General features: G+C 39.8%; 1 protein-coding gene across 1 annotated transcript in view; it reads right to left on the bottom strand.

Annotated features, from left to right (window-relative positions):
- Positions 1–12,254, bottom strand: part of MAP3K19 (mitogen-activated protein kinase kinase kinase 19) — a 38,565-nt gene extending 26,311 nt beyond the window's left edge. Inside the window, exons 1-4 of the mRNA XM_006767736.2 lie at positions 12,036–12,254; positions 9,907–10,061; positions 7,080–7,195; positions 4,889–5,001 (exon numbers count right to left, since the gene is read on the bottom strand). Of these exons, the coding sequence (XP_006767799.2) occupies positions 4,889–5,001; positions 7,080–7,195; positions 9,907–10,061; positions 12,036–12,254 (603 nt within the window). The remainder of the gene's footprint in view (positions 1–4,888; positions 5,002–7,079; positions 7,196–9,906; positions 10,062–12,035) is intronic.
- Positions 12,255–24,952: the final 12,698 nt, after the last annotated feature.

Below are 24,952 nucleotides of genomic sequence, written 5' to 3'. Positions count from 1 at the left end.
ATCCTTCGGACTGAAAGGTCCCAGCTTTGATTCTGGTCCAGGGCACATGCCCAGGTTGTGGGCTGGATCCCCAGTAGGGGGTGTGCAGGAGGCAGCTAATCCAAGATTCTCTCATCATTGATGTTTCTATCTCTCTCTCCCTCTCCTTTCCTCTCTGAAATCAATAAAAATATTTTTTAAAAAATTAAAAGTAAACCTGTTTTGTTTGTCAATTTCTAATCCATGACACTTTCAAGCTTGGTCTCTAGGTATTTTATGCTAGGTCTGATCAAATAATTGAAGCGGTGCCCCTCTCCTAGGAACTGACCTTTAGGACATTTCACAATGGGCATTCCACTTGCTTAGACCACATTCCACTTGCTAAGACCATTCCCTCCCCCCTCCGGACTTGCCCAGAATCCAGACCTGCACAGAGAATTCTCCGCCCAGAAAAAAACCCCCTCGAGTCCTTTAGAAACCTCTGACTCCCCACCTTTGGGGGCTGGCACCATTTTGGGGCTCAGCCCATCTGGGTATCCAGGTGACCTAATAAATTCATAATCCCTTACCACCTTGGCCACGTGCGTTCCTCCTTGGGTGACCCTAACATTTTATTTCAATTACTATGTTATATTAGTAACCAAAACCAACGCAACCTTCAGTTCTGAGACAAAATCCACCACATAGCAGGTTTTCTCAGCCTCAGCACTATTGACATTTGTGGCTGGTTAGCTCCTTGCTGTGGGACCTGCCCTGTGCATTGTAGATAGTTAGCTACATCCCTGGCCTCTACCCACTAGATGCCAGTAGCGCCTCCACCCCAGTTGTGACATCAAAAATGTCACCAAACATTGCCAATGCCCCCCTGGGGGACAAATAACTCCCTCTTGAGAACCACTGTACTGAAGGAACTTTAAAAAGAAATATTCTAACGTGTTTAGAAAAGTTATAAATGAACAAAGTTAATAGTCATGTAGTATTAAAATAAAAGTTCCCATTCTACCTCATCCCATCCCATGTCCCAGAGGAATCCTTATTTAACCATTTCTGTATTTTATTTTTTAATCAGTGCAAACAAATTAATCTCATCCTTTTAATTTTCATCAAGTTTTACATTCTAGTCTAAGAAAACTGTGCTTTTACAAGCCTTTACAATCACCCTACTCCGTGCCTCCAGCCTCCCTGCCCTTCCCGCCCCGCCTCAGTTAGCAGTCTGTTTGCTAAGTTCCCCATACAAATTCCTGTGCCTTTACTTACATAACATCCCCATACACAACACACGGTATTGTTGTGGGGTTTTCTTTTTGATGCAACTGGCATCACACCCTGCAAATAATTTTAACCAAGGCATGGTTTTCTGTAGTATGGATATCCCATAGTGGGTTTTTCTTCGTTTATTTTAATTTGTATCAAGCTTGACATGGGTTTTTCTAAGGTTGACATTATTAAAAAGTCAGATAATGGTAAGAGACTTATAACAAAAAGGTCATCAGTTTGCTTACCCACCCTTCCCAGGCTTTTAACCTTTTCTTTTGGTATTTTCTTCCATATTCTAGAAAACATTTATTCTGCTATCTCTTGAGAAAGCAAACTGAGACATTATCTACGGACTTATTGTTATTATAGTTGACAATAAAAATATGCATAGTAAAATGGAATAAATACATATCAATCAGAAATTACTTTAAATGCAAATGGATTAAATGCTCCAATCAAAAGACATATGATGGCTAAATGAAATACAAAACAAGACCCTTACATATGCTGTCTATAGAGACTCACTTCAGGTCAAAAGACACACACAGACTGAAAGTACAGGGTGGGAAAAGATACTTTATGAAGAAGAAGTAGCTGGGTAGCAATACTTACACCAGACAAAATAGACTTTAAAACAAAGGCTATAACAAAAAACCCAGCAATTCCACGTCTGGGTATTTATTCAAAGAAACCCAAAACACTAAATGAAAAAGACATATGAATGTCTATGTTTACTGCAGCATTATTTATGAAAACGAAGATACAGAAGCAACCTAAGTGTCAATCAATAGATGAATGGCTAAAGAAGTGATGCGCATGTACAATGAAATATGATTCAGCCATAAAAAGAAATGAAATCTTGCCATCTGCAACAACATGGATGGACCTAGAGCAGTGATGGTGAACCTTTTGAGCTCGGCGTGTCAGCATTTTGAAAATCCTAACTTAACTCTGGTGCTGTGTTACATATAGAAATTTTTTGATATTTGCAACCATAGTAAACCAAAGATTTATATTTTTGATATTTATTTTATATATTTAAATGCCTTTTAACAAAGAAAAATCAACCAAAAAAATGAGTTCTCGTGTCACCTCTGACACGCATGTCATAGGTTCACCATCACTGACCTAGAGTGTACTGCGATAAGTAAAATAAGTCAAACTGAGAAAGACAAATACCATCTGATTTCACTTACATTGGAATCTAAAAAACAAAACAAACAAGCAGACCTGAAACAGAACATTTTGATGGCTGTGGGGGATGGGTAAAAAGAGGCGGGGATTAAGATGTATAATTTGCCAGTTATAAAATGTCACAGGGAATAGTCAGTAATAGTGTAATAACTGTGTGTGGTGTCAGATGGGTGTGAGATGTATCAGGGTGATCACTTCATAAGTTATATGATGTCTAATCACTGGGTTGTACACCTGAAACGAATGCAATATTGTATGTCAACTCTAATTGAAAAATAAAAAAAAAATTCTTGAAAAATTGAAAAAGTGCCCTGGCCGGTGGCTCAGTTGTTGCAGAATTGGCTCATACACCAAAAGGCTGCGAGTTCAGTTCCCAGTCAGGCACAGACCGACATTTCAGGTTCCATCCCTGCGCAGGGGCGCAACTGATTGATGTTCCTTTCATATCCGTGTTTCTCTCTCTCCCTCTTTTCCTTCCTCGCTCTCTAAAAATCAATAAAAAGAGATGCTCAGGTGAGGATTAAAAAAAAGGGTGGAAAAAGTAAGCCAAGTTTTTCAACTAGGAGAAAAATATTTGTGAATTGTATATCCAGAATATATAAAGAATTCTTTAAACCCCAAAATAAGAAAATGAACAATTCAATTAGAAAATGGGCAAAAGACTTAGATGGTTCATGCTGGCGGCAAAGAAAAACATGAAAAAATGTTCAGCATTGGTTATTAGGGAATACAAATTAAAACTACAATGTGACACCACCCACAGTTATCAGATGGTTAAAATAAAAAAATACTGACAGTACCAAATGTTGACAAAAGTGTAAAGAAACTGGATCTCTCATTTATTGCTGGAGGGAAGATAAAATAGGAGAGTCACTCTGGAAAATTGTTTGGCTTTTTAAAAAAAGTTAAACATACATTACATATACATGATCTAATAATTGGACTCCTGAGCACGTATCCTAGAGAAATGAAAACATATGTGTGTACGGAAATCTGTACACGAATGTTTATAGTAGTTTTATTTGTAATAGCTCCAAACTGGAAACAACCCAAATGTCTCTCAAATGGGCGAGTGGCCAAATAAACTGGGGGACATCTGTATCACAGAAAATTACTTAGTCATCCAAAGAAACTATTGACACACACAGCTTGGATCTATCAGCATATATTCATTAAGCTGAATAGAAAAATCCAATCTCAAAAGTTTACATACATGATAATTCCATTTACATGACATTTCTGAAATGAAAATAAATTATAGATATGGAGAACAGATCAGTGGTTGCTAGGAGTTACAGAAGAGGTGTGTGTGTGTGTGTGTGTGTGTGTGTGTGTGTGTGTGTTTATAAAGAGGGTAGTAGAGGGAATTACTTGAGGTGACAAAACAGTTTTATATTTTGATTGTGGTGATTCACAAGATAAAATGCCATAGAACACTGCACACAGACATACCAAACAGAAAAAAAGAGAGAGGCACGCATGCAAAGACTAGTGAAATCCAAGTAAGTCTGTAGTCTAGTTAATTGCATTGTGTTAGTGTCATTTTCCTAGTTTTGACAATGTACTAAAGTTATAACTATAGTTCTCACTGAGGGGAAGTTGGTGAAGGACATGAAAGACCACTATGTATAAGTTCTCGTGAATCTATAATTATTTCAGAATAAAAGGTTAACATTTTTTTCTGTTTTTCATTTTCTTTGTTGTTTGGGGATGATTTTTGAAAGGAGAAAGGGACTGAAACATATTTATTCCACCATCTCCAAACTCATTATTATTTTTAAATAATATAGTCCATACCTCATTAAATTTTAAAAATAAACAATTTTGGTAGACATATTTTTTCTGATCAATAAAATACTGAGTAGTAATATTTTTAATTCTTTGGGCTATGTTAATTTTTATAAAAACTCAAAAGGTACAAATAAGGATACTGTGTAAAGTACGTCTCTAATTCTCTCCCTACAGACAACCACTGTTGGTAATTTGTTGTAAATCTTGGGTCCCATTCCACAGTTTCCTATGGATCACAGTGTGTGTTACTTGTACTGTCACTATAGTAATAGGAACTTTTAGTGGAGTCATTCATCGCAGGCAACGGGTGACAGCTAGAGACAAGAGGAAGTATTTGACATGATCAGATTCATGATCTTCTCCTTTTCCACATTAACATCCATAAAGACAAGCCACACTTTATTATTTAGTGTGGATGCCACAATATTTTGTGGTATTAGATACACACACATACACACTCAATGCAGGAGACTAAGAGTTGACTAGCTAATTACTGCTCTGAAATTAAACTCCAAGAACACTGCCTTATTTATTGTGTTTAAATTTCTCTATGATTACATTAAAATATAATTGTAGTAATTGTTATAAAATATTCAAGCAACACAAATGAAGCAGTAAATGAAGTAGCCATTTTTCATCGGCTGTTTCTTTAAAGAGAGCACCTTACCTCACTGCTGCTGACACTTTGCAAGAGTATATTTTGGTTTTGGGTAACTGTCATATTGGTTGGAGAAGAGTTTGTATCATGACAAATGTCAAGCAATGATTCAGCATGTTCGTCTGCCAAAAGAAACATAATGTGTTTTGATAAGACTCATCTCAATTTTACAGGAAGATTTAGTTCTTGGTTCTAACATCAGTTCCATTTTGTCGAAGATTTTTCTAAGACAGTGATCTGGGATCCTGATGAAGTTTCAGGGGATAATTTTCACAGGAAGAGATGTGAGGACAACATGAATCCACAGAAAAAATGAGGTTTTGTTTGTTGTTGTTTTTTTAAAATTAGGTAAAATTGCCAAGTGAAACCGCTAACAATGGGCTGGAAATTACATTTGCTTTATAGTTTCCAAAGAGAAAAACATTTAGCTACTGTGAGCACACGTCCTGTCTAGCACTGAAGCCACGTTAAATTGGCAAGGTTTGAACACCCATCAGTGAACTCCCCGTTAGCTCCTAAGGGGCACTGTTCTCATATTCATCCCCCTCCTGCCAGCCTGCCTTCTCCAAATAAGCATGGGCTCTTGGATGACGTCTTCCTCTTCCAATGGCTCCTCCATTTATCTTGTAACTGAAACAAGATTGAACAAGTGATCTACACTCAGACCCTCTATTTCTTCATCATATTTTCCTTCTTTACTCTTTGCATTCTATCTTCTTCCTCTTATCCTGCCATTGAAAGTTCCCACTTACTACCATATCTGCTTTATAAGCTCTTTTCTAATTTGATGCTGTTTCCATTTATTCCTCTTGCAACTCTCTCCCAATTCTCCTATGTGCACACCACCCTCTAGCGGTGGATGCACCTCCTCAGCTCAGCCCCAGGCAATTTTCTCCCCATCATCAATCATTCAATGATCTTGTCCACTCTCAGGTCCTTACGATCTCTGTTGTGTAGAGAACTTCAGGACTAATATATCAACTCATGCTTTCCCAGAAGCCCTATCCTACAGAAAATTGCTACTTGAAAGTGCCCAGATTCCATCAGTACAATTTTTTTTAGAACACATTACCTTCAGTATCCTCACAAAGCCAGGGTTCTTCTAGCTTGCTGATTGTATTCCCACCTCTCCACATCCCCGGGCTGAACTTCTGAAATCATGTTTGACTCAACTCTCACTCAACTTTTGTCTTTGTGTCTTCACTATCAACTTTACGTCACCAAGTTCTGTGAATTCTTCTTTCACAATAAACGCACCACATCCAGCACCTGCCAGACCACTACACCACCTTGCCCAAGGACTCTTTTCCTGGTTCTTTCCACCATATACATTCTTAATAGAGTTCCCTGCCATGAGTCTCTTTCTTTGAATCCATCCTACACAATAAGAACAGGTTAATTTTCCAAAAACATGGCTTTCATCATTCTCTGGTTCAAAATTCTTTAGGGATTCTATTTTATTGGGGGAAAAAAGGGATAGCCTTAGCTTTACATTTAATGGGTCCTCAATGGACACACTTTCTTTATGCATCTGACGTTATGTGTTCATTTTCCCTGACATGAACTTTCAATCTGGACTCCTGTTTGATCCTGAGATAACCATGCTCCCTTACAACATGGTGCCTCTGCTCCACAAAAATCAAATCCCATCATTTTTTAAGGACCGGACTGAGTCTCACCTCTTCCATGAGACGCTCTTAGGTATACCCTTGTTTCCTGACCAGACGCATCAAACAAAAAGTCCATTAAACAATAAAGTCAAGCAGGTTACACAAAATCATGTGTCACTCAGTAGCATTTTTTTCCATTATGCCTTTTGCTGTGGCTGTCACCATGTCTTTACTCAGACTATCTTTCCCCATCTATACCTAACCTTCTCTTTTTTCCTTCCTACCATATCTCATCCAGCATTTAAGAACCACCATAAGTCCCTTCCCCTTCCTGTTCCCAATAAGTTCATTCTCCTCTGACTTATGTGATATGTCCCTGACCATACTGAGCACTTTCAAAAGTTTGGACCATATCTTAGATTTCTTTGCATCCCTCAGAGAACCCAGTCATGGGCTTTCAGTCACTGCTCAATAAATAGTTGTCAGATAGATTTCTTAAAATGGATCCATCAAATACATGTAGAAAAAGAAAGATGTCTAGTAGGGCCCTTATATTTGGGGAAATTTGAAAGTGAAATAGGAATATTTACCTGGTTTTGGCATAGAATTCATTAGAATGTCCAATAACTGCTGTTTCTTAAAACTCTTTATTTGTGACACATAGTGTATTGCTGATTTTCCACTAAAATCACAGAGCTTAGGGTCTCTAGGAGAAATAGAATCAGCATCAAAGGTTATTAGTTAAATCTGTTCAAAAAAGAAAATGAATATGGAAGGAAAAATATTGACATCAAATAAATGAAAGCAATCTTACATAGTTTGGGGATAACAATAATTACTTCAAAATGTATGAGATAGTGACAATTTTTTATAGAACACTAGAGGCCTAGTGCATGAAATCATGCCCAGGTAGGGTCCCTAGGCCTAGCCTGTGATCAGAGCCATCTTCCGCCCATTCACCAGTCCCAGTCCTGCACCCACTGCCAACACCCACCCCTGTTCCCTGTTCGCCATCTGGTGATCTATCAGAGCCTGTGGGCTGGGAGAGGGACCAAGAGGTCGGCTGTTCCATGCCTGCTCTTCAGTCCCTAGTCCTGCCCTGCCACTGCCACCCACCCTAGTTCCCCATGGTTCCCTGTTGGCCATCCAGCTATTGGAGCCTGCGGACTGGGGTGAGGGGCCAAGAGGTGGTCAATGCACCTCATAGTGACTGGTCGAGGTTGTTCTGGTCATTACACTGTTATGGTTGCTGGCCTTTTATTATATAGGATTATGATATTTGCAGAAAATTTTTGAACATAAATTTTCATAATTTGTTAGTGATACATAAATTCAGTAAAGATAAAAACATATTGATAAACCATTGTCTTATCATTCCAAATAGTTGACTTGATTCTTTTTCTTTCCAATGTTTTAGCTAACTGGTTACCTTCTTGATATCTTTTTTCTAATGCTAACACCTAATCCTTATATCATTCAAAATAGTAGAATGACATAATCTCTCTTTAAAATTAAGCTGATATGCTGTTGGTTGAGTGGAATGATTTTGTCATAAAATCTCTCTCTGCATGGTCTTTTCATTTTTCTTTGCTTTGCTCTGCGGTTTTTAAGCCCAATTGGCTGATCTTAGGGCTTCTTGCAACAGCACTAATATCCTCTCTATCCTGTACTGAATCCTAACATCAGCTCAGAGAGATCCAGAGGGTAAATGATGAGAATCCTATCAACAGGTCATAGTGAGGGAAACAATGATAAAACTTCATTAGTCATGTTCTGGGACAAGGAGAGAGTTGATCATGGTCTCTGGTCTAACACCTTTGAATTTGAATCTATTGTTATGGGACTGGGTAATGTCTTATGATTCACAATAATATTCTGTTATGGCCTTTTCTCCACCAAGGTCATAATTCAAAAGAAATAGCATAAGATCACATGATCTCACTTATTCATGGATAATTGAGACCATTATAAACTTTTGAACAATAATAGATACAGAGGCAGAGCTGCCTCAAACAGATTGTCAAACTGCAGCGGGAAGGCCGGGGAGGGTTGGGGGGGCGGGAGATAGTGGGGTAAGAGATCAACCAAAGGACTTGTATGCATGCATATAAGCATAACCAATGGACATAAGACACTGCGGGATAGGGGAGGCTAGGGGACTGTCTAGGGCGGTGGAGGGGGGGGGGAATGGACACATATGTAATACCCTTTGTAATAAAAAAAAATAAATTAAAATTTACAATCTGTCAAAGCGAAAAAAAAAAAAGAAATAGCATAAGATCAAGGGTCAGGACACTGTCACTACCTCAATAAATGGCTGTAAGCAAGTCACTTAACTTCTAGGGACCTCAGTTTGTTCATCTGTCTTGATAGTGTTTCTCCCTTGATCTCCTGTATTCTGGACCCACTTCAGGGCTATTGAACACCCTACCCTCTCTGGGGTGGTATCTAGTAACCTCCATGGTTAACAATCTCCTCAGATATTTCTCAACACTAAATTCTGAGGTAGTGTCAAACTTCCATCTTCAACCTCTAATACTAATACTTTTAAAACAGCTCACATTCTAAAGTATACTTTTCTTTTTGAAGGCCCTTTTTCCTTTGTTTTTTCCATAACAAAATCCACATGAAAAATCTTGGGCCATCTGTTCTTATTTGATGACAAGATGTCTAGGTAACAAACAGCATTAGGAAACCAATTCTAACATGAGAGATTGCTTGTTAACCTCTGACTTTTTTTCTTTGCCCCCTCCTAAAAGAACATGTTGGCATGTAGTAATTTCTAGGTAACTGGAAATCACTACTATAAATTGCTTTAGACAATGGACAATGCTTTCCAAAATAATTAGTAATATCTTGAAGGTAGGGAGCTACATACTACAGAATTATCTGACATTCCCAGTAACTACCAAAAGAGTAAGTATTTTAAATCAGGGTTTAACAAATAGCAAAGTATAATACAACCAGCTGTCCAAATTGCGTGTTGTTGTATTTTTCCTTTCCAACACTTTAATCCCAATTGGTGGCAAAAAACTTTTGTTTTGCTATTTTGGTTAGTTAAATTAATTTTTCTAACTAGCTGTGGGTGTTCAAAAAAATGTGCCCTATGCTTTAAAAGCTTCTTTATAAAAGCATCAAAATGTACCTCCTCAGGATGTCCTAATGACCTGTTAGTTGGGTATCCTGAAGGTAGACAAAAAAAAAAAAAGAATATTTAATAAACAAAATAAAGGACCAATGTAATAAGGAAAATAGATAGTGACATCTAGCATCTGTGCATCACTTTGCAACTATGAAGTTCCTTTTGTGAACACGCATGTGCATTTAGTATACATAATGTAAACATTGAAATGACTCCTGTAAGTAAGAATGGCACATATGCCCTTGCACTGGCGCTGACTGACCACTCATACTCACGCGTGGTGCCTGAGGAGCTCAGCCAGAACCTCCGCGGGTCTGTAGGCTGCTGACATCTCAAGACTCTCAAACAGGTCCACGTCTCTCACAGCCAGCATCAGAGGGGTCAGGCCATGCTGGTTTGGGAAATTTACATCCAGGAACTCTTCTGATGCCTTTAAAAACGTGAAGCTTTATTTACGAAATGTTTTTCTGAATGTCTATTTATACGAATCTTTGCATTTTCCTTGCTTGGCCAAATTCTTATTTTGACTTCAATACCTTCTTTCTCAATATGTGTATTTGAGGGAGCTGATGAATTGAGAGAACACAGGCCTGAGAGGCAGACAGACCTGGGGGATGAACTTTAGCTTTTTAAGTTGGTTATTTAACCTCCCTGATAGGGTTATATCAAGGACACTCTGTTAAACGGTGATTAAATCACCCTGATAAAATAAGGGATGCCACCAGTTACACAATGAATGATTTTCATCTGAGATGTAATTATATCAAAAAAGGTGATATTTATCTAAAATTCAAATTTAACTGAGTGTCCTGTATTTTTATTTGCAAAACCTGGCAACCCTCCTCACTGACCTTCATAGTCCTCAGCTATAACGCAGGAATAACAGTGTGTTCCCTGCAGGGTTGTTTTGGTGATTGGAGAGCGTCATACACATGCTAAGTAAATGTTTGTGGAATGATGACTGAGTTACAATAGTAAGGCCACTCATTTAACTGCACTTAAATAATCAAATGGTGGATATATAGAAGTTATTTGTTGTTTTAATGTTTTAAATTAATTAAAATTTTAATTTGGATAACTCAAAACTGAAAAGCTACTGCAAGGCCAAATTATCAAAATTGTTTATTTCATAGACCAAAGTAACTCACTAATTTTCACCTCCATTTCACTTTATGCCATATGAATATATCAGTGTCTCTACCTCAGTTTCTCTAGGGACAAACTAGAGATAATGATATTACCTCAGAGTGGTGTTCTGGGAATTAATTTGTTAACTTTTTTTTCGGTCTCTGAAAAGAAACTACCTCTTATATCAATGTTTATTATTAGTTAGAACCAACATGAAGGTTTTGAACCTTACAACAGCACATTAATTTTGTAGTCTTACAACACACTTTAATTCAGCATCTGTGGGTTAGGCTCTGGGCCCAGTTATAGACATTAGTTTCTTAAAACTTGGCTGCCAATCTTTAGGGGTGAAAAATGTGGTCAAGAAAACAGACATTGGATTACAACTATTGGTATGTTGCAAATACCAATAAAATAAAATTTACTGTCTTTCAAAAAAAATTCTAAGCCAGAATTCATGACATATGGCAATTTTAGATGGTCATTTAATACAACAAAAAATATAGAGCCCTTTGGATTTTGTTGTCTATTTTCTTGAACTCTAGGTGACTATAATATTGTTCACTTTTCCTTTATCTATTTGTGTCTCTACCATGAGGGAATAGAGAAACTGTTTCCTAGCAGCCATTGATTTTCTTTCAGCGAGAAGGTCATGTGATCTGACAGTATCTCTGAGGGGAAATGCCAAGAGTAAGCAGAGGCCACCAATAATTAGTGTCCTTCGTTATGCATATGCTTTTGAAGTTTCATTGGGAAAGAATATCAATGGGTAGAAAATCTAAACAAGATCAACACCCTAAGAAGAAAGCACTTAAAATGCATCCTCTTAACTCCTTTAGCCACAGCTAAGTATTATGCAAGCAGAGGCTTTCTGGTTCCCTTTCAAGGCAAAGTTAATAACTGCAACTAGTCCAGAGGGATCTAAACAGCAGCTGTACAAATGGCACTGATGTCAAGGGAACGCTTCTGAGCAAGTTGACAGTGGCTCCCCAGGGGCACCCTGGGAGCGCATCATTTCCCGGGGGCGCTGCTGACTTATAGCTTCCAGCTGCAGGAAGGGAAAAAGGCTGCTGCTTTGTTCTTTTATTATCTTGTTTTTCACCCCAGTGTCCTGCTTGATTCTCCTTCTTTCTCATATTTCCTGCCTGAAATTTCCTGGGACTGCGTGTGAAAAGAAGTTATTTTTCTTTAAAAGGAGTCATATGTGGTCTGTGCCCTTCTTACCGCCCACCGGCCTATATACCCAAAGGTAGACTTGAACATTGATTTGACTGACCAACAGTTGCTGAAGCTGTTCAAGATCACCTTGCCATGAACTTCGTAGAAGTTGCATCTGGGAAGCCTGGATTCCATTGGTGGCCAAGAGCTGTCTTTGGACATCACAATTAGCCACATGGACCGCGGTTTGATTGTCGTAATTGCAAAGGGTGATATCTGCTCCCTTTTCCAGAAGAAACTCAACAACCTGCAATACCACAACATTCTTATTTCGCATTTTTCAGTGCCAATGGTGTTTTCGGGGCTGAGTGGAAAACTTACTTAGATATGGCTTCTATTCATGATATAGGAAAGGAGATTAAAAGGGGCATAAGAATGAAGACTTGATTTGGAAGCTGGTGATTGCTATTTGCCTTTTTAAAAAATCTCCATGATGTGGATGGTTTGTGGATACTATAGTTTTTTCAAACTGGAGGTCTGTAAGTATTTCATGTTAAATCCACATAACACATTCAAGTCCTATTAGTATCATCTGTAGTTTAGAATATCAAACCCCAAAACTCAGGCTTGGAAAGAATGAACTCTGTTTAAAATGATGGAGGCTTCATTTATTCAACAAATATGGTCTGAGTGACTAGTGCGTGTGTCAAGAACTGTTCTTGGTGCTGAGACTGCAACAATGAACAAGACAGATGACCAGACTTTAAGGCATTTACAATCTAGTGAGGAACAGAGATGGATAAAAAGGCAATTGCAACAGAGTGTGATATATGCAATGATAGAATAAATACAGAAAACTAAGGGGGCACCTAGAAGAAACCTCTTCAGCTGTCTGAGAGGGGCTGGGAAGACTTTCTAGAGAAAGTGATGTCTAAGCTGAGAATTGTGGAATCAGGCTCAGTTAACTAGGCAAAGGCTGCTGGGAAAGATTGTTCCAAGCAAAGGATATAGTATGAACAAAGTACTGTGAATGCTACGGACAGAATTGTCTCCTAAAAATCCATATGTTGAAGCCCTAACCTGCAATGTGATTGTATTCGGAGAGAGGGCCTCTAAAAATTAATTAAATTAAAACGGTTATAAGAATGGGACCCTGATCTGATAGGATTAGTGTCTTGTAAGAAGAGACATCATCTCTATCTCTTTGCTTGTCTCTCCCTCTCCCTCTCCCTCTACCTCTCCCTCTCCCTCTCCCTCTCTCTCCCAATACCAAGCCAAGAAGAGAGTTCTCATCAGAAACTCAATCAGCCAGAACCTTGATTTGGCTTCCCAGCCTCCAGAACTATGAGGAAATACATTTCTGTTGTTTGAGCCCCCAAGGCCATGGTATGTTTGTTATGGAGCCCAAACTAATACAGTGGACAAGAAGACAAAGAACATTCGAAGCTCTGGAAGGAGGAATGTATGGCTGGAGCTCAGGAAGTGGGAAGCAGGAGTAGGAGATGTGATGAAATCATCAGCAGCTAAATTGAAAGGCCTGACCAACCCCTTTTTGGCAATTAATGTTATAATCTTCAGGGAAATGAGGAGCCAGTAAAAATTTTGAGCAGAGAAATAACATGATCAGATATATATATATATATTTTTTTTCAAAATCACTCTGGCTGCTGAAATGGATTGATGTGGGGAAGAGTGGACGTTGGGAGACCAAAGAGATCATAGAGATCTGATGGCGAGGAATAAGAGAAATGGCAGAGGCATTGACCACCTTTGTTTTAGACTATGTTTTTAAAGATAGTTGTATGGTGAGCCACCTTGGAAAACAGACATAGTGTCTCCCTCTGGAGCACTGGGAAGACTTACTGATTGGCTATTGTAAAAGACTCAGGTTTCCTAAGTTCAGGGTTCCTCTCTTATAATCCAATCCACTGTATGTGTAGGTATCACCTCTCTATGTTGCCCTGTGGAAATTGGGGCTCAGGGAACTGAAGCAAATGCCAGCTATTGCTATTATGAATAATAAACTGTGACTTTTCTCTGACCCAGGAGTCTTGTGTCTTCTGCCAGACTCTGAAACTGTGGCAGGCAAAATGATAGCTTGCCTATAAGGAGAAAATCTCAGATGCTTCACAGTTGATAACTTTTGCAAAAGTGAGATGATGAGAGAGAAAAGCATGACAGAGGAAGAATGAGGAAAGTTCATGGGAAATGGTAGCAAATATGTTAACCGATTTGTATGGTAAATTGGACAATAAAGGGTCCTCCACTTTACTGACAATACATGACTGTTTAAGGAACTAAACAGGAAGGCAGTTATAGGCTGTGTATCAGGAAATAAGTTCAAAACTGTTATTTCTTGGTTTTTGATAATTCTTCTGTGGGTTGTATCTTCCTCACCAATTTGTCAGTCAGCCTCAGGTTCATGCCATTGTAGCAAATAAAGCCAAGATTTGTTCTGGGTAGACGGAAAATTCTACTCCCTTTCAGACAACAGTTACAGAGATGCATCTTCACTGAGGATGGAAGTAGGAAAATTCACGATTAAAATGGTAAAAACAAAACAACCCCCCCCCCCCCACACACACACACACAGGCCAACTTTGAACTTTGGCTGGTTAACTTTGACTACGGGTGGTACGATGCATGATGCTTGTTAAGGAGGAATGATAATATAGCTATCTTGCAGCTCAGCTCCTCCTGCTGACAACCTTAGATCCACTTAATGATGAATGTAAAGCCTTGGTTTTGTTTTGTTTTGTTTTGTTTTGTTGTTTTGCAGTGGGTTTAGCTACTTTAAGGGAGCAATGGCTCTCTTGGGGATTTCCCTGAGACAGAAAAATTCCCATGATAAACTACAGCTGAGGCATTAACTAGTTTTGAGGTTCTCACTGGCCTGGATTGTGTTACAATACTGATGAGGTGACTCACTGGAGAAAGAGAAATGGACACAAAGAAACCTAGACAAATTCTTATGATTAGCCCCACTATCACCGAACATGCCCCTAGACCAGTGGTTCTCAACCTTCCTAATGCTGCAACCCTTTAATACAGTTCCTCATGTTGTGGTGATGCCTAATTTCATTGTTACAAATTGAACATAATTAAAGCATAGTGATTAATCACAAAAACAATATGTAATTATATATGTGTTTTCCGATGGTCTTAGGAGACCCCTGTGAAAGGGTCATTCGACCCCCAAAGGGGTCATGACCCACAGGTTGAGAACCGCTGCCCTAGACCTTATGTCAAAATCAGGTGAAATTTTTAAGAGATATTATCATAAAAATGAGTCAGCAAATGATTTATATTAATGTAGAATCCTTAAGTGTTTTTTTTTTTTTAAAAAAGGTCTGCTGTGAAAGTTAAGCCTGAGTCAACCAAAGGCTTCAAAGGGTGAAGCTCCAGTCGAAAGCACTGGGACCATTGCCAATGAGCCCTTGCCTGGAGCTGAAATAGATGGCGCCAGTGATAATTACTTTTCCACCTGACATAGGGCTTCAGGTGGGCTGAGACCATCAGGAGTTCATTTAGATGAACAACAAGAAGCCTCCATGTTTCTGGAAACCAAAAGTAAATGTACCTTGCCTATTGGCCTGTAACCACTCTTTCTCCACATTCCTAGCCCCTCCACAGCCTCCTGTACTTCAACCTCATCTGCTTTAAGGAAAAAGAGCATTAGAAGTGGGGCCAGGGAACCCTATCTTCAAAGGGACTGAAGATCATGGCCACCCATGGGAGTATGTTGGTGAACTTTGGGGAGGGGAGAGACATAAACCTTTATGGCTCCCTTGATGCCACATTGCTTGCTGCCCAGATCCTTGGGGCAAGTGAGTGTATGAATTCAGCTAATGGGGTTTGGGCATGGTTTGCAGTGGGGAAGGAAATCTAACGTGGCTTTGTGGGTGGTGCCCTTTGGTCAATTCAATGAACTATGGCTGCAGCTTCTATATCTGAATCTGTAATAGGAATTAATGTATTATAAGTGTATAACTTCCCAATCCCATTAGGTGTCAGGGAGGATTCTTTTAACCATGATGAGTTACTATGTAGAGAAGTATGAGTATCTTTGGAACCCTGACCCTTTTGAGTCTCTCTGTAACTAATAATTTTGCCAACTGGGGAGCCTTTGGCAAAGGGAGGAAGTTTTCACCCACAGGTGTCCTTGGGGAGCCTCCCTGACATGTCCAAAAGGTACATCACTTTTGAAAAGTGTATATCAGCTTGCTAGTGGCTCTTCTCAAAACACCCCCGTGAAAGAAAATATCCCGGCTCTCCAAAACTGTAACAATCACCTTATATTTAACTGACTGCTGGGTCAGCCAGATAGTCCAATTTTAATTGCCAATTACCTTAGCCTCACCAAGAAGTATATTAACAACAGTGGCCAACAGCCCCAGATCTTGCACCTTCCATGTAAAACATTTACCAACACTTCACTCCCATTCCTGTAGCCACCACTCACTCATTCTGTGGGGCAAATGAACACTACTAGGCTACTGGCACGGACAAACAGTACTGATAATCCTTCTATATCAAGGACCAGGCTCAATCATTCAGACTGAATTGGGAATCTTCAGGCTTACCAGCCAGCTGAGAGGCCACATGGAGGCACTATCAACCTGTGCCCCCTGACTAATGTAGTTCCCATTTGGGGTCTGGCGGTGGGGCGGGGGGGACAATGGTAAACACCACCTCCCCCGCAAGGAAAGATACTAATTGTGTGAAAACCTGACATTAACTTGTATCCCTCCTGAAAACATGGTGACTTATGCTTTAGGGGTGATCATAAGAGAGCCTCAGATCTTTAAGGAAATACTATCAGTAGATGATGTAGCCTCAGATGACTTCAGAGCTCTCCCCAAAATGAAGCTACTATTGGTTATTTGGGGAGCTTCCAGAGGGATAGTTGACTTGTCATTTGAGCCCCCTGTGGATAAGTATTCCTAAGATAGAAGTCATACAATTAGATAAAGAAGGACAAAATTTGTCCCTAAATTGAAGTTACCAATAACACTACCTCATCCCTGAAAGACTTTCAGATCAGCAGTCAAGTCACTGGCCAGGGGTTGTTACAGATGATAGAATTGCCCTAGACTTCCTGCTTGCGGGCCAAGGCGAAGTCATGGCTAATACATGCTACTGTATCTGGACTGATGCCTTAGGCTGAATGGGACAATCAATAGAGAAACTTAAGAAGAAAGCCACCTGGTTTCTATGGCAGATCCCGATGGTTTATGGGATTTGTTCAGCTGGAGGAGTCCAGGACCCTGAATAGCATGGTTGAGGGTAGCCTACAGTGTGGACTCATTCTGCTGCTTGGAGTCCTATATAGTAGCTTTACTTACATGTTGTCTGGGACAAACTGCTGGATTTGGGCCCAGCCTCTGTTGGAAAGATTAGTCAGAGTGACCAGCAGAGTGGTGTACTCATGGAAAATTCACCAGAAACCAAGACAATGTAGAAATGGAGGGTAGAGATCTTTAGGAGAGAAGTTTCCCTGGGTCTCTTACATTCCTACAAGTCTAATGAACAGAAGCACTTACTGCCTTTTTCCCAGACTCTTTTCAAGCTCATTTGAGTAGTGTTTGTATAGTGAATAGCCTTGGCTAGAGATAGTATCTCCCTCTGGAGCAAAGAGTAGGTTTGCTGAATGCCCATCATAAAAGATATGGCTTCCACAAATTTAGGGTTCCTGTCCTGCAATCCAATCCACTGTTTGAGCAGAAGTCTTCTGGTCCCCTTCCTATCATCCTGTGGGTACTGGGGAACTGACATAAAACTGATAATACTCTGGCAAATGCTATTGTTTCTCACCCTGTGTTGTTTCTTCTGTCAAGAATCCAATAAATTGCATCAGGCTAACTTGAAGAGGCCCAAAAGAGGAGTGAAAGTGGTCGGAGGAGGATGTGGGCTCAGTGAAGGTGCTTGTTAATTTACGTGTCATCAAAAGGGAGATATCTCAGTATATTAAATGCTAATGGAAAATAGCATCCCTGTTTGCAATAATAGAAATATGGAAACTGCCCACCTGTCCATCAAAGTAAGATACACAAGTTGTGGCATAAATGGAATATTAAATAGCAGTAAAAATGAGAAACCACAGCTACATGTGTTAAAGTGGGTGAATCTCAAAAACATAATAACGAACAGAAGTAAGTTACAGAGGCTCACATGCAGTGCAAATTTGTTCTTATAAAGTTCAAAAACAGGAAGAATAAACAATGAATTACTTAGGAATATGAGAAAAAGTAGCAAAACTAAGGAAATGTTTAACCCAAAATTAAAGATAATGATTATGAATTATGGGGGATGCAATTTAGGAGGAGCAGATAGAGGGCTTTTGATGCATGGCTATGTTCTGATTTTTGGTTTGGCTGGTGGGTATATGGACACTAGTCTCATTTTTCTTTAAGTTGTGCATGCATGCTTTTTTTAAAAAAGCATAGATAACATTTTAGAATTTGTTTAAAAGGTGTTAATAGGAAAGAATCAAAAGAGGGGAAAAAAGCTAACAATTAGTCAAGAGAGAGGCTAATTGAAGTGGCCGGCAGGGTTAAGAACCACTTGCATTTAGATTCCCAAGAACTTGTAGAGGTACCGACCTGTGCAGCTGAGTGAAATTTGTCTTTTTCACTGTAGTTTTCCCATTCTAAGCCCTTTTCTATTCCCCTCATAGCTCCCTTCTTGCTGACCATCTCCAATTCCAAGTGCTCATATTGTTCTCACTTTCACCAGCATTCTTTTTTTTTTAATCCTTATCTGAGGATATGTTTTTATTAATTTTGGGAGAGAGAGAGAGAGAGAGAGAGAGAGAGAGAGAGAAAGGAAACATCAATCAGTTGCCTCTCAATCAGGGATCGAATACATAACCTAGGTATGTGCCCTAGCTGGGACTGAACCCTCAACCTTTTGGTGTATGGGATAACACTTTAACCAACTAAGCCACCCTGCCAGGGCTCACCTGCATTCTTCATTTTTTAATTTAAATTCTTTATTGTTTAAAGCATTACATATGTCTCCTTTTCCCCCCATTGACCTCTCCCCGGCCACCCCACCCCCAGCACATACTCTCACCTTCACCTGCATTCTTAAAAAGAATCTTATAAGTTCCCACATACAATGGTATAAATGATCAGTAAGACCCAAATGGATTATTTAATCATTAGTCTATCCATTTAATAGCACCTAGATGTGTGAGACACTCTAGATGGATATATAACTAGAACAAAGAGGACAATCTCGTGTCCTTGTCCATCTTACTATTATTTATTTACTCCTTTCTCCCTACTTTCAGGATTATATGCATTTGTTAGAATAGGGTACACTTTTCTAGGTCTGATGAAGCTGAGCGTGGGGAGTGGAAAGGAGGAAAAAACTCAGGCCCCATTATGTGGTCTCACTAGACCATAAGTTCCTCAAAGGTGACATCTGCATTTGATTCAACTTGATATCCAACATGAAGTCTAGTATTCTGTTGACTGAGTAGGGGAATAAATAAAGATGGTTACTGTCTAGATTATTTAGGTTCTCCCAGTTCTCCTTCCAGTTGCCCCTCACTCTTCTTCCCCTGCCCCTCCATCCCCCTCCCCCTGCTTTCTGCCTTCAGACATTCTTTCATGGAGTTGGGTGGTAATGCTATTCCCAAACATCGCATCTTAGAATCCTTAGTTAGAAGAGTATCCATGGGCCCCAGACTCCACATGTTACCTCTGTTAGATTCTCCTCTGCTGCAGTAATGAGAGGTGTATTCCCAGTCTTTGGATGCTGAAAGTCAAGGTTTCCAAGAATGGAATGGACTTTAGTAATATGGTCACAGATGAGTTCCACATCACCTCTTGAAACTACTTCGAGCAAATCATGAATCAGTTTATTTTTATTCATCTTGCTCATTCCATATAATTGCCTTTAAGAGAAAATAAACAGTTTAGTTACATGAGACATAAAGCAGTGGGTAATTCAAATGTAACAAAGTCTATTTTTAGATCTCATTTCTTTCTTTTATGTATACAACACTATAACAGTTCTTAAAGACAATTTTTAAAACAGAGAAAACCCCATAATCCCACCAATCTTGGTTCTTTGCACACATACGGGGTGGAGTAAAAGTAGGTTTACAGTTGTGAGTACGTGAAACAGTTTATTCTTGCATTTTTATTTATTAATTATTGTATTATTTTCCACATGAACAACTGTAAACCTACTTTTGCCCCACCATGTATTTTAAATTGGGAACAATAATAATTTTATTGTCACTTTTCAAGATCTGCTGTGGTACAGGATAAGAAAGGATGCTCAACACGAGAATGGAAAGAGCACAAGCTGTAGAGCATGACAGACCCAAACTCAAATCCCTCACCCACATATTAGCAACTGTGTAACCGTGAGCGTGTCACTCAGCTACTCTGAACTTTATTCCCTCAACTTGAAAATGGAAATGATAGTCCCCTTTTCAAATGGTTGGTGAGGATCTGAGATACTACAGAAAAGCAAAAGGCCCATTTCAGAGTACAATTTTGTTGGGGGAAAGCTAAAGGAAAAAAAAGAAAAGATCTAGAATTGGTCTTTAATCTTCTAAATACACAAATGCCTTCAGAATTCATGGGCTAGACTACATGTACTTCACCCCAGAGTTAGTACTATTTGATAAATTCATCCATTCATTTAAGAGGATGCTATTGTCCTGCGGCATCTTCCATAGACCTGTCACATAGAATATAATAAATATAAAATAGTTAAGACAAAATACAAGAAAGAAAGTACATAATTATCAAAGCAAACAATAGATATTGGAGCTTATCTATACCAGAGAAATGCGATGGTCACGTGGGCTGGAGCACTCCATGATAAGAAAGGTATCAATAATATTGGGAGACTCAGAGTGAAGGAGAAAGGGCAGTTTTGACTGGAGGAAGGGCATGAACAAAGGCCAATACCCAGGGTCAACGAGGAGAGAGTGGAGTGAGTGGGAATTCACACTTTACTTCTGACTAGGTTGGGAAGGCCAGGGGGAGTTCTGAGTATTGCCTTTTAGGAACACTGGAACTTTAGGAAGATTATTACCATAGAGAATAGAAAGGTAGAAACAAAAAATGAAATTAAAACGTAAGAGGGCCTGTGACACATTGGCCATAGATAATGAAAGATGGGGCCAATTGGATGGGGTTGGGCAGCTGAGGGGATGTGATGCCAGAGGAGACAGGCATTTGCTTTCTCGGAATGAGGTCAGCAACAGAGCCAGCATATAAGCAGTGTGTGGGTTCTCAGCTTCCTGTAGGAAAGACTTCACAACACGCGTCCAGGTGGGTTTGAGAGCATGTTTATTAATGCTGGGACAGTGGAACAAAGAAGAAATTAGGGTAGAAGAAGCAACGGGAGAGAGCCTGGGAGGGGCTCTGCTTTGGCTCCCTAGAAATGTGATGGGAAATGATTGAGCCCAGATGGGGCTGCTGTGAGCTCACAGGGAAGTGACGGTCACAGTGACAGAAGTGGGAAGTCAGAGAAAGAAGGGGTTTGGAGACAGGATCAGGGGGTGAGCCCTGGTCGAGCTGCCACTGTCCATTGCTCCTCTAGTTGTTCCTCCTCTCGTGGATACCTTTAGAGTTTAGGAAGAAATTAAAGTTCATGCTCAGGAAGGGGCATGGGCATGCTCTAGAGCAAGACCTGGCTGATAACTTTTGTTTTGAGGGTTTTATCTCTCTGGAGGTGAGAATTTTAGGGGAGGTTTCAGCAGAATATTCATCAGCTTTCCAGGTGCAATTTTTAATTGCTGATTCATTATTTGGCCTGCTTTATTGTTTTACTTTATCTTGGGTCTGTTTGGCTCTAATGGTTTTGTGTGTGTTTTTTGTTGTTATGTGTTCCTCAGACTTCATCTGTCCTTGGGTTAGCTGGCACAAACGGCATTATTAGGGTCTCTGTTCTCTATCTCCCTGACCAGCATGATTTAAGCTATGTATTCTCTGGCTAGGAAGAGTCCTTGGTTAGGGGAGATAGGTCTTTTGATTCACCAGGTGGCTGTAAACAGTTCAAATTGTTTGGCCTTGTTTAATTTTCTTGTCTCAGTTTCCCCAATCTCTTGCCCAGGATTTTCCTAACTTCTCACTATCCTGCCTCACCAGTGCCTCATTTTCCTCATCTGTAAAATGCAGATACTAACACTAATGTTCTAATGGTGTTGTTTGGAATTAGACAAAATATGTATAAAACCTTTAGAATAGTGAATTTACAATAGTAAACATGTAATCAATATTGGACATTATTGCTGTGTTATTATTATAGTAGTAGAGGCCCGGTGCATGAAATTCGAGCTCTCGGGGGGGAAGAGGTTCCTCAGCCTGACCTGAGCCCTCTCACAGTCCGGGAGCCCTCGGGGGATGTCCAACTGATGGCTTAGGCCTGCTCTTGTGGGGAGTGGGCCTAAGCCATCAGTCGGACATCCTTAGCACAGCCATGGAGGCAGGAGAGGCTCCCACCACCACCGCTGCGCTCACCAGCCATGAGCCTGGCTTCTGACTGAGCAGCACTCCCGCTGTGGGAGCTCATTGACCACCACGGGGGCAGCTCTTGTATTGAGCGTCTGCCCCCTGGTGGTCAGTGCATGTTTTAGCGACTGGTCATTCCACTGTCTGGTCAATTTGCATGTTAGCCTTTTATTATATAGAATTGTTGTTATTATTATGTAACATCATTTTGAGCAAAAGTAGGAAAAGACTTGAGGACTTGATTCTCTATTTCAATGTGTTCTCTATTAGAAATTTGGGGGGAACACTAGTACTAGTATTTAGCCTAGGAAACTTAAATCAAAAGGAATAAGTAGTAATGATAAATGTCAATTAGAAAGTGACAAGAATTTCAAGGAAGATTATGGATTGGATTCTAATCACTAAGTGCTCCCAGAAGTTGTCTAATGACAGAAATCACCCAAATGCTTAAGCGGGAAAGGCAGGGGGAGGGACCAGAGATTGGGGTGGAGGGTGGAATGTGCATCCTGGAGACAATGAAAAGGTCAGTGGTTGCCACAGGTGGGGAGGGGTGTTGAATAGCTGGAGCACAGAGGATTCCAGGGCAGTGAAACTACTCTGTGTGACACAGTAATGGCGGGTACATGTTCTACATTTGTCCAGAACCTTAAAACGTGCAACATCAAGAGTGAACCCGAATGTAAATTCTGAACTTTGGATAATAATGACGTGTCAATGTATGTTCATTAATTGTACCAAATGTACGACTCTGGCACTGGATGTCGATGGTGGGGAGGCTGTGTTTGGAGGGCACAGGCAATATATGAGAACTTTCTGTGTTTTCCACTCAATTTTGTTGTGTACCTAAAACTTCTAAAAAATAAAGTCTACTTTAAAAGTCTATTTGTTTTCTTTTCTTTCCTTTTTTTTAATTAAAACAAAAAATGGGGAGAGTCCCTTGACGGGGAATCGAACCAGAGACTCTTCAGTGTGCAGGCTGACACTCTAACTACTCAGCAACACCGGCCAAGTCTGGTTGCTTATTTATTACCTTACCACTGTTCTTAAGCGTTAGCCTGTACTCATGTGTACCTCTGGTTGTCTGCTTCTGATGGCTGTATCGTGTCCAACACCATACTATTTTATTATCCCTTCCCATGGAGAAGGGCATCTAAGGGGCCTCCAGCTTCCCACTCCACAAACTACACTGTGATAAATATCCTCGTTCAGGCCTTGTTTTGCATCATGCCAAAGTTTCTCCAAGGTGAATGGGCCGAGTGTATTTAATTTCACCAAATACTGCAGGGGGAGGGGGGAGGGGGGTGCGGGGTGTTCTGCAGAATGGCTATGCCTGACTGCTTTCTCTAAGCTCTTGTCAGGGAAGCAGACATTTGGTTGATTGCTGTACCTTCATCACCATTATCCTAGTCATGAGCATTAAATGCACCGTGCACTTTACCAAAAGCTAAAAAGAGAGATGATACATTCAAAATCAGTTTTAAACACTGGGAGACATATCTGTCTCCTCAAATTGCTTTGCAACTTGGATTTGTATACTTATTTTTGAAAATACAACAGTATTTGCAATATCTTTTTAGGTAAAAGAAACGCTTTTAGAAACAAAGGATATGTAAAACCTGTTCTTCAATAAAGCTGAAAATCGGATATACCAATAACAACTGGGCAAGAAATACACATTTGTATTACCAGTTTATTTATAAATTGGAAATAGGACCCCAAAGGTATTTTTTCCAAGGTTATTACCCCTAGCAATGAAAAGGCAATGTGTGTTATGAAGTTGTGGCTTAATTATTTTTGAAAAAAATTTTTTTACCTCTCAATTGCACTTGACATACAGTATTAGTTTCAGGTGTACAACGTAGTGATTAGGCATTTATATAACTTACAAAGTGATCACCCTGATAAGTCTAGTACCCATCTGACACCATACATAGTTACTACAATATTATTGACTATATTCCCTATGCAGGACTTCATGTGCTTTAATTTTTAATGTAACTTTTAAATTAGAGTATTTTACAAGTAATATCTACCATCTAAATAAAAAATTAAAATCTCAACCAAACCACAGCCCAAAAGTTGTTAAATCCAATCACTACAATAGTGGGCAATGTGGTCATTATTTGTCATCCATGGCCTCACACTCAGAAGCGACTGGAAGAAGATGTTCTTTCCTTTTGTTTAATTAAAACAAAAAATGGGGAGAGTCCCTTGACGGGGAATCGAACCAGAGACTCTTCAGTGTGCAGGCTGACACTCTAACTACTCAGCAACACCGGCCAAGTCTGGTTGCTTATTTATTACCTTACCACTGTTCTTAAGCGTTAGCCTGTACTCATGTGTACCTCTGGTTGTCTGCTTCTGATGGCTGTATCGTGTCCAACACCATACTATTTTATTATCCCTTCCCATGGAGAAGGGCATCTAAGGGGCCTCCAGCTTCCCACTCCACAAACTACACTGTGATAAATATCCTCGTTCAGGCCTTGTTTTGCATCATGCCAAAGTTTCTCCAAGGTGAATGGGCCGAGTGTATTTAATTTCACCAAATACT

The sequence above is a fragment of the Myotis davidii genome, unplaced genomic scaffold (assembly GCF_000327345.1).
Source record: "Myotis davidii unplaced genomic scaffold, ASM32734v1 scaffold923, whole genome shotgun sequence".
NCBI classification, from domain to species: domain Eukaryota; kingdom Metazoa; phylum Chordata; class Mammalia; order Chiroptera; family Vespertilionidae; genus Myotis; species Myotis davidii.
The sequence above is the reverse complement of the archived record's forward strand: the minus strand, read 5'-3'. Positions and strand labels throughout refer to the sequence as shown.